The sequence below is a fragment of the Sinocyclocheilus rhinocerous genome, unplaced genomic scaffold (genome assembly GCF_001515625.1).
Source record: "Sinocyclocheilus rhinocerous isolate Xijiao unplaced genomic scaffold, SAMN03320098_v1.1 scaffold1013, whole genome shotgun sequence".
In the NCBI taxonomy this organism is placed as follows: Eukaryota; Metazoa; Chordata; class Actinopteri; order Cypriniformes; family Cyprinidae; genus Sinocyclocheilus; species Sinocyclocheilus rhinocerous.
This window is the reverse complement of record NW_015642049.1, coordinates 638452-649404: the sequence shown is the minus strand read 5'-3', so window position 1 is coordinate 649404 and position 10953 is coordinate 638452. Positions and strand designations below refer to the sequence as shown.

At 35.3% G+C, this 10953-nt stretch overlaps 1 protein-coding gene across 1 annotated transcript in view; it reads left to right on the top strand.

Annotated features, from left to right (window-relative positions):
* LOC107755364 (integrin alpha-4) overlaps positions 1-10953 on the top strand; it is a 29608-nt gene that overhangs the window by 8457 nt on the left and 10198 nt on the right. Inside the window, exons 10-13 of the mRNA XM_016572142.1 lie at positions 866-984; positions 3800-3886; positions 4635-4789; positions 6505-6659. Coding sequence (XP_016427628.1) covers positions 866-984; positions 3800-3886; positions 4635-4789; positions 6505-6659 — 516 coding nt within the window. The remainder of the gene's footprint in view (positions 1-865; positions 985-3799; positions 3887-4634; positions 4790-6504; positions 6660-10953) is intronic.

The window sequence follows — 10953 nt, the reverse complement described above, 5'->3', positions numbered from 1 at the left end:
TCGCAGTTAATCGTTTTGACAGCCCTAAAATAAATATATAATTTTAATATATTTTATATTATATATTATTTAATAATTCAATTATTTTTTACAAATAATATTTTATACATTTATATAAATTTAGACAATTTGCATCTCTAAATTGAGAAAATAATTTTTTAATAAATTTTTTAAACCATAAAGCTTTTGGAGTGGAATATGACCGGTATGTGTTCTTGCTGGGTTTGATGAGATTCACCCATATATTCCTAACTATATCGGTAATTTTAGGAAGGTATGAGTTCCATTGTAATGCATTTGATGAAATGACACGTCTACATATTTAGAGCTGTCTTATCTTATTGTGTTGTTTGTTCAGTGTAAAAGTATGTATGTTGGCTTTGATCGTGACCACCAAGGCCATACCAATAGAACAGGTTTCCTTTTCCCATAATGTCAAAACTTAACCACCTACATCACGAAGCACCTTGCTTTTAACATTTCACATGTGACTGCTTGACTGTCACCATTTACTGCATTGTTTTTTTTTTTTTTGTACCTCTAGCAAAAGCGCATTTTCTGGTCACAGTTGAAGTGCAAAAACTATTTGGTCAGAGCTTTTGCTGTAAATGAACGGCTAACACAGGAAACTGTAAAACTAGTGCATTGCAGTCATTTGTGTGTAGTGTAAACAATATATGACTGCGTTGAGAGACTTTATTTATGATTAATTGGGGTCTAAACAGTGATGTATAAATAAATTGCAGAAAGATGTGTCAGATTTTACTAATTCACATTTTAGACTGCTAATTGTGTATCTGCTTATAATAATTAACGTCATGCTTCTCTTGAAAATATCCTTAGTATCACTGTGTCTTTTTCTCAGGCTAAACTGAAAGAGGCAGACTTTGAATTAGTTGGGAGTGACTCCTACGCAGCACGTTTTGGAGAAACCATCGTGAACCTTGGTGATATTGACGATGACGGATATCCAGGTACAGTACTGTATGTCTAACACATCAATGTTTGTGTATGGATCTTTTATAAACATTTTCAGTTTGTACATTTCTCACGCTGAATTGCTTTATTTGACTAGCCACGTTTCTTCAAAAGTTGCTGTATCATGTTTTGCTGTATTTTAATATTGTACTTAGAAAGTTTTTTTTTTTCAGCAAGCAAGGTTTGATGTCAACCTCAATGTTTCACTTCATCATTTTGTTTCTTCTTTACATTTCAAAGCCTGTCTTCTGTCACTGAAACCCCATCTTCACATTAGAGTGGTTTCATGGCTAGATATTGGTTAATCTCTGAATCAGATTTGGAGATGATCTTGGTTTTTTCTTGGTAGAGCGGTGGGTGTGGTTTAGAGACAGAACATGATTAGTTTAACAAATTTAGATTAACAACAACTACTGTACTACTATAATGGACTACAGTTAAAATCGCTGTTAAAAGAGTGCAACACACCCACTCACACATACTTTAACTTACTTGCCACAGTGTCACATTGTTACTGACTAGTGCCAGTGCATCAGCAAAAAGTATTCATTTTCAAACCAAAATTATTAAATAAATAAAGTTTTTCGTGATTAGAATCTGCTCTGTTATAAAACCTAGTGAGCTGCCTATTACCTACATAGGCAGCTGCCTCCTGAGAAAACATCCTAACGTGATATTCATCCTAACATCCTAATGTGATATTCTAATAAACCTAAAAATATCTAGCACACTAAATGGATTTTTAGTTATATTAAACTATTTGTATTAGTTCTTGTCAATATTGCATGCATTTTATGTATATTTGTAATTATTTCTCTGAAATGGATGCTTTCACTGAGCTTTCAGTGCTTTATGGGAATGCTTTTTATGAATAATATATCATATGTATATCATATTATATAATACAGTATATGCAATGCTATGTTAGAATTTGATGATTTGACCAAAATAATGTACAGTGCCATTCCAAAGTTTGGGGATAGTAATTTGTTTTTAAAGAAATTAGTATTTTTATTAAGCAATGATGCATTTAATTGATCAAAGGGGAGAGTAAAGACATTCAAAAGAGTTCAAATAAGTGCTGTTTTTCTTAACTTTCTATTCATCAAAGAATCCTGAAACAAATGTTTTACCATTTCCACAAAAAATATTCAACATTTATAATCAGCTTTGCATCACAGGAATAAATTAAATTTTTAAATATATTAAAAGAGAAAAGATTTATTTTTAAATTGTAATGATATATCACAATATAACAGTTTTTTTCTGTATTTTGATCAAATAAATGCAGCCTCTGTGAGCATAAGAGACTTAAAAAAAAAAAAACCCTGTCTCCACTGTCCCCAGTCTTTTGAAGGGTAGTGTACCTGTTTGGTGTTTGCTAGTTTTGACAGGAAATACGATGATTTAGACCTCAGACAAGTTATTAGTGCCTAAAAGAGAGTGGTGTTACTGCCTCGATGTATAGTTGTTCAGTTCTGTGCACACTACTTGTATTTAATGTAAATGTGGTCATCACTCCCTGACTTTTTGGAAGTGAATTCACTTGTCAAATGTGGTTGCTACTTCCGAAAACAACCAAACTCTGCATGCACAATAAAGAGCAGTGACCGAATTTAGCTAGCGTGTGTACATGGCCATATTATAACACCTCTTTAAAGGGGTCATATGATGCTCCTTTTTGTTTAATCAAATATGCTATGGGTGTCAACAGTGATGTGCTTCCTGAATATGTATCACAAATCAAGAATAGACACAAAATCAAGCTGACGCTTTTTTTCTTTTTTGAAAGGTCATGATCATGTCAGATGTGTCAGAACTTGTTCTCAGCCTCTATTTCCTGTCTTAAAATAGTAAACTTTTTGAAGGCAGAAAAAAAGCACAGATCCAGAATGGATAAGTGCTACATACTGTTTTGTTATGTTTACGCCGCTCGATGCAATGCAACGCGTAAACAGACAGTATAAGTCATTATAATCCGTATTTATGTCCCCACTGGATGCAACAAATGCCTCGTTTGTAATGGGTTTTAATGTTTTTGTCTCGTCGCTCCATCACAGTATGGTGAGGGGCGTAACATTTCCGTCTCACGCTTGAGGTATTCGGCCAATCATAACGCACTGGATAGCTGGCCAATCAGAGCACACCTCGCTTTTCAGACCGATGAGCTTTGTAAAAATCGACGCGTTTCAGAAAGGCGGGGCATAGAGAAGAAACAATAATGTACAGTATGTGGAAAATAATGTGTTTTTTTAACCTTAAACCGCATAAACACATTTCATTACACCAAATACACAAAATAATGTTATTTTTAGCAACATCATATGACCCCTTTAAAGGAAACGGCATGTTGCCACATGTTTTTTTTTAGATCAGCCTTTTTGTTTAATCAAATATGCTATGGGTGTCAACAGTGATGTGCTTCCTGAATATGTATCACAAATCAAGAATAGACACAAAATCAAGCTGACGCTTTTTTTCTTTTTTGAAAGGTCATGATCATGTCAGATGTGTCAGAACTTGTTCTCAGCCTCTATTTCCTGTCTTAAAATAGTAAACTTTTTGAAGGCAGAAAAAAAGCACAGATCCAGAATGGATAAGTGCTACATACTGTTTTGTAAAAAAGTAGTATGTATACTGTGAACAGTATGCCAATTTTCTGTATGAATGAAATACCATACCTACTACTTTTTCACAAGTGTGGTGTATGCAATTGGAACACTGTTTCCCACAATACAATGTGTGGTAAAAATTGTTTATAGAAATGTTTAATATTTTAAAGAATATCTGTGGACTGTTGAGTTGAAATGTGTGAAACAAGAAGTCAGGTGTGTTTTATGGGAATTTTATGTTCTTATCCAGATGTTGCAGTGGGAGCTTTCCTGTCAGACTCAGCTGTGGTGTTCAGGTAAAAACAGCAGATTAATTTATCACACACATTTGCTTTGGTATCTTCAGGCTTTAAGATTTGGTATTGGCGGTAGGACATTGTTTCTGCATAACTCCTAATGTGTTTTTTAAATGTATTCTTTTATTCTAAATGTAATCTATTTCTATTATATTTTCAGTTACCAATAAAACTCAGTTTAGCACATTTAAATACATTCCACAGAATTCTGAAAATTATCTTGAAAAATCAGCACAGAAAATGCCCAAAATCTGCATATTACGCCTGGGCCTAGCTGTAGTGGAGACTGGGGCTAGTTGTTATTTGTTTTTGTTTTTTTACCCCAATGAATATTATTCAGGGAGACTATTATGTTAAAGTCTGTATAGGCTCTATTATATAGCCTTGGCTACATAAACATGGAATTTCAAACCATTTCACCATTTTTAAATGTAAAATAGACACTTCAGCAGGCATGGGATGTTGTTATATGGGGTAAGTTGTCACAGTGGGAACCTGCCAATAAAAATCAATATTAGGTTAAATTGGTCAACTAAATTGAATCAAAAACAAAAAAATGAAACGCTTTAAATTGAAAAGAAGATAAAGAAAGATCAAGAAAAAATGTAATACAATTTTTTTATAAAATATAATAAAAATATACCAATAATTAATTAATCATACTATTTGACAAAATCTCCAGATAGCCCTGGCCTCCCCTGTTAATTTTTTGACTTGACGACTAACCCATTAACTCTTGTTGTTTCAGAACGCGTCCAGTAGTGAAGGTGGATGCTGTCATGTTGTTGCCTGAGAGCTTGAACCGGTCCATAGCCCAGTGTACTGAAAATGGTCTTGCTGCAGTGTGTGTCAATGTTATGGTGTGCTTCAGAGTCGGAGGAAAACAAATCCCGGGAAACATAGGTAAGACAGTAATACCCATTGGATATAATCTTATGTTAAAAAGTGTTTTAAAAACTGTACTTTTGACTTAAAATTCCCCTAAATCCACAGTATTTGTGCAGTAAAACCCTAGAGAGATACAAGAACATTCTGCAACTTCTTGCAGTGCTATCTGACTTTTTTGAGATGCGATGTGAAGTGACCTATGCTATTTTGAGCTCCTCACATGCAGACCTGCCAACCTGTACGCATGTTGCATAGCGGGTACGCATTTTGACCTCAAAGTAGATTTGTCTATATAAAAACGATTTGTCACTCTAAACTACGCAAAAACCTAGTGACTCAAATCAAGCAACAGCAAAAGAAGAAGAGTTCATTCCCCAAATAGCAAGCATGGAGGATTGACTAATGTGTAATGTGTGTGTGACTGAGTGCAGACCTGCTAACCTTTGAAAATATTTAACATTAAATCTTGCATTTTGCACATTGTGCAATTACGATTTTGACATTAGCCATAATATATGAAACCCCTCCCCCAAACCCAGTGTCCCGTCCCGTCATACTGATGCTACTCAATTTTTTTCCAAGCTTGGCAGGTCTGCACACGTGCTCACAGAGTTGAGTACACAGTGTTCAAGGATGGACTCGAACTCTTTGTTTGCGTGAGGCTGTGCATTGGCTCCTCTTATCAGCACGTGCTGAAGGCAGTGGCAGGTCGCTGTGTTTCAGACATCTTTCCCAGCTCTTTATCTCTGCCCCACATCCCCTCTTTTGTCGTGGCGGTTAGAGGGCTCAGGGTGTGTGTCAAGGCCTGCCTTCACTGATAGATCCACGCTCACTGAACAAATAGTAAACAACAGAGCCGTGCTTGATGACAAATACTCATAATCTTGAAACTGACATGAAGTAGCGACAGCAGAAATATGCCACCCAGAGATTTTGCTATAGCGTTTATACCACAGTAGATTGATATATCTGTACAGTATATCTGTCAGCTTACAGGACGGCTGCGTGTGTTTTAAAAGTGAGATAATAAAGAGCGGGATGTCCCAAACAAGGGTAGAACCGTTTAGTTTTTGTTGACAGTCACAGAAGAACATCATAGCGGCTTTGAATGCAGCTCATCCAATCAGAATTCAGAGTCAAAACTAGTTAATATTAGCAATAGTCAAAAATACATTGCATGGGTCAAAATTATAGATTTTTTTTTATGCCAAAAATCATTAGCACATTAAGTAAAGATCATGTTCCATGAAGATATTTTGTAAATTTCCTACTGTAAATATATCAGAACTTAATTTTTGATTAGTAATATACATTGCTAAGAACTTCATTTGGACAACTTTAAAGGCGATTTTCTCAATATTTAGATTTTTTTGCACCCTCAGATTTCAGATTTTCAAATAGTTGTATCTCGGCCAAATATTGTCCTATCTTAACAAAAACCATACATCAATAGAAAGCTTATTTATTCAGCTTTCAATTGATGTATAAATCTCAATTTTGAAAAATTGACCCTTATGACTTTGTGGTCCAGGGTCACATATACTATTTAATTTAGTTTTGCATGGACAATCTGTTTTTCAGCTCCTTACAACTCCCCTGCCGTTCCATCACAAACCACTAGCGTTTCACCACAAAATCACAATGAGTTTCTGAATTGTTCTGAAGATTTAACAGGCTGTCTATGCCTGGCTGTAACTTTGTCTCTGAATGTCATGTTGTTTCCTGTGCAGAACTGAAGTACAACATAACAGCTGATGTTCATCACAAAGATGGCTTCCCTTCTCGTTTTTATTTCAATGGAAACGGCACATCCAATGTTACAGCAGGCAGAGTGAAGGTCAAGCATGAGCAGCTCACCTGTGCCACCCACCAGGCCTTCATGAAGGTGCGAGACTCTGTTCATGTTCATTACCTGTATAGGGGGATGTTGCTTTTAACACTGTCACATTATCGTTTTACTCCTATGCAAATTACTGTACCTTTTATGGGAAAAAAAATGTGTATTTAACTTCTATAATTCACTTTTTTGAGGTAGTTAATTTTATATTTTATATTTAATTTCAGCTATATTTCAATTAACAGATTATTTATACATTTTAGTTAACAACAACAACACTTGCATACAGTGTTGAGGAAAGTTACTTTTTAAAAGTAATGCATTACAATATTGCTTTACTCCAAAAAAGTAATTTTATGGAAAGTAATGCATTACGTTATTTTTGCGTTACTTTTTGTCACCTGGGCTGGGCTTGCTTATTTGTTTTTTAATAACAAAAAAAGTTCTATTTTTGGCAACTGTAAGGGCCCTTTCACACCAAAAGTGAAATTAATAAGCGTCAGGCTAAAGGAAGTGCCTTGGCCTCTGCGCCTCGCTCCCAGTTTCTCTCAGCATGGGGCAGGAGAGGTGTCAGTGAATAAATTGGAAAACAAAGTAAGTTGCATTACTTATTTGAAAAATATTTTATTGTAAATTTAAAAATAATGCATTACTTTGCTAGTTACTTGAAAAGTAATCTGATTACGTAACTTACTTGTAATGTGTTACCCCCAACACTGCTTGCATATTTGATTTATATAGAAATAAAGTCCTGATTATAAAGTTCTGAAGGTAAATGTGATTTGAACATGTGCAAGTTGCAGCAGATGTTTTCTTCAGCTCATAGATTTTGAATCGCTTTGTCGCTTCCATCGCTGAAGTTCTAACTTTCATTCTTACAGTTCATTTATACCATTTATTATCTTGCCATTTTTTATAAAGTCACTGTTCAATGCTGAGAAACATTTTGGTCCTGTAGAGTCCCGAGTACAGTACAGAAAATCAACCACTTTCAGCATTTCAGTGTATGATTGAAATGCACCTGAAAAGCCAGATGTGTTTTGACATTTTCTTTGATCGGCCCATATTGTGCGTTATTGACTTAAAAGTGCTGACTCAGACTTAAGCCTGTGGACTTAACAGCTGTGATTCGCCCACGTCACTCTGCTCTTCATGCTCGAGTTAATCAGCCTCTCTGAGGAGGCCCAGGTGGTGTGACTCTCTCTCTAGGTTTACAGCGTGACTCCACACAGGAGGCCGGGATGATAAAGAGGCTCTTACAGATAGTTAGTTGGAGTCGATAGCAGGTTGTCGCTGCTGGCAAACAAGAGGAAGAGCCAGGCAGGATGGTGCGGGGGAGGACGGTACAGAAAGAGACCTAGACAGTTGATAAAGTGCGGATAGATGGCTCTGTGAGTATGAGTGAATGTTCCAGGTGTTTGGTGGGCCCCTCTGGACACCTCTCCCTCTGTCTCTTCCTGTAATCAGGGCCATCTGATCCAGCTCATGTTTTACACAGTAATTAATGGAGGCCTGTGTATGGCTGCATTGTTATTAATGGCTGCTGATAGAGACGATGGCCATAAACACGTGTGATTATCTGTCAGAGGCAAACCCAAACAAGGAGGCTGCTATATTTGTGGTATTTTTAGAGCTTAATTAATGAGCAATAAGAGTAATGAATGGAACACAAAGCAGATGTGGCAGACACCTTGTGCCGTGTTTTAGAAAGGTGATGGAGGAGCTTGTCGGCCCCTGTTACATTTTGTTGTGTTTACTATTGAAACAGAAAGTTTGAGGTGGGTGTATTGAATGATGTGTTCTTTTTAAAAAAATAGCCAGTAGTCTTATTTATGTCAGTCGCTACTTGCTAATATGCAGGTGACATTGGTGAGAGAGATATTGTCAATCTAGAGAAAATTTGTCTGAAATTTTGAGACATTACAGGTTAAAAGTTTGGGGTCTATAAGATTTTTAAATCTTTTGAAAAAAAAAAAAAGTATCTTATACTCACCATTTATAAGAGCATTTATCTGATCAAAAATAAAGATATTATTACAATTTAAAATAAATGTTTTCTATTTTTATATAATTTAAAATCTAATTTATTCCTGTAATGACAAAGCTGAATTTTCAGCATCAGTCACATGATCCTTCAGAAATCATTCTGATATGCTGATTTGGTGCTCAATAAATGATTATCTTATTTAAATTCTTATCATAATCAATGTTGAAAACAGTTGTGCTGTTCAATATTTTTTTTGTAGAAACTTTTTTTTCAGGGCTCTTTGATGATTAGAAAACTCAAAACAACAGCATTTTTTTATATATATAATTATTTTGTAACATTATAAATGTCTTTACTTTTGTTCCATTTAATGCATCATTTGCTGAATAAAACTATTAATTTCTTTTTTAAAAAAAAGAAAATCTTACTGACCCCAAACATTTGAACAGTAGTGTATAGCTGTTAATACAAGAGGAATCCGTTTTCCTCGATATATTTTTTTAAAGTAAAATTTTGTCCACTTTTACTATTACATGACAAATAGATGGGCTCAAAGCTTTACTTTGGATTTCTTTGAGAGATTTTTAAAGAGTTTTATGCTTTGAATACTGAAGCTGTATGCTGTTGATTAACACAGAAAACAATTTAGTCTTGTCCTTCAATTTGTAAAAACGAACCTTTAGAAAAATGTAATTGCAATGACTGGCCAGTAAGTTATTGTTCTAAATATGCTTCTGTTTTAAGAGTGCTAGCATGATACTGAAGTGAGAATACCAGGACAAAATTTGACATCTACATCTGCATTTACATTTACACATTTGGCAGGCACTTTTATCCACATTGTAGCTCCTGTAGCTCAACCAGCATGGTGCTAGCAACACCAAGGTAATGGGTTCGACTCCCAGACAGTGCATAAACTGATCAAATGTATACCTTGAATGCAGTGTAAGCTGTTTTTGATCAAATGTCAGCCAAATGCATAAATGGAGATGTAAGTGAAGTTCCACCTTGAAAAAGAGTCTAACCTCAAAAGGTTGATTTGATATACAATTAATTAAAGTGCTATAACAAAAAAATATTAGCTTCTCATTTCACTGCAGTGCACTATCCTGCTACATTTTAGCCTGTTTTACAAACAAAGGAACGAGTTGAGTTTTCTGTGCTAGTCAAGTTGCATTTAACACTCCTCCACCCAAAACTATATTAATCTTAAAGTGCTGTTGTTTTGATACTAGTGTGTTATTGAGAGTTGCAAATGTACCAGGCCTGAATTTTTAAACAGGAATGCATAGCAATATTTTCAGCTCTTGTTTTGAGTGAAATTATCCTTGAGCTGAATGAAGGTGTGAAGGAAACACCCAGTCTTTCTCATGTTCATGTAAAGGCCGTTTTCACCACCCTGGTGCACCACAACAGTTAGCTCATAAAATCATTTACAAGTTCCTTGAAATAGCACTTGTCTGTCTGGGTTGTACCCATGAGATTAGAAATGCCGGTGACACATTAGATGCGTGTGCGCAAAGGATACAAGTTCACAGCGTTGACTTTGAGTTTCGCCGTTGCTGCAGAAATTAGCGTCTCTCTGAGGTTGTTGTTGTGGCTGGAGTCCAGCTCATTTACACTGGCCATGGAAGAGCCTTCCAAAACCCCGGTCACACATCTCCCCTGCAGCTAAATACAGGCCCGAGAGACCCCACAGGACAACTCCCAACCACTGAGCCCCCAATTAGAGGCAGCCATCACAGCTGACAGAGCAAACCTTACCTGCATTAATTATCTGCACTGAGGTTAGGAAAATTAAAATGGGAGGAATAAAAAAAAATAGTGTAGTCAAACTCTATCACATACACTGCTGTTCACAAGTATGGAGTCGGTAAGATTTTTTAATGTTTTTAAACAAAGTCTTTTATGTTCACCAAGGCTGCATTTATTTGAAATACAGTAAAAACGGTAATACTGTGAAATATTATTAGAATTTAAAATATGTTTTCTATTTTATTTTATTTTAAAATCTAATTTATTGCTGTGATGCAAAGCTGATTTTTCAGCAGCCATGACTCCAGTATTCAGTGTCACATGATCTTTCAGAAATAATACTAATAAGCTGGTTTTCTGCTTAATTATTGTCAATTTTGAAAACGGTTGTGTGGCTTCATATTTTTGTGGATACCGTGATTTATTTTTTTCTGATTTCTTTGATGTATAGAAAGTAGAAATATTAAATAGAAATATTTTGTAACCACTTTTTTTTTTCTTACTGTCACTTTTGATCAATTTAATATGTCCTTTTGGAATTAAAAGTATTAATTTCATTATTTCCTTCCTGTATGTCTCTCTCTCTCTCTCTCTCTCTCT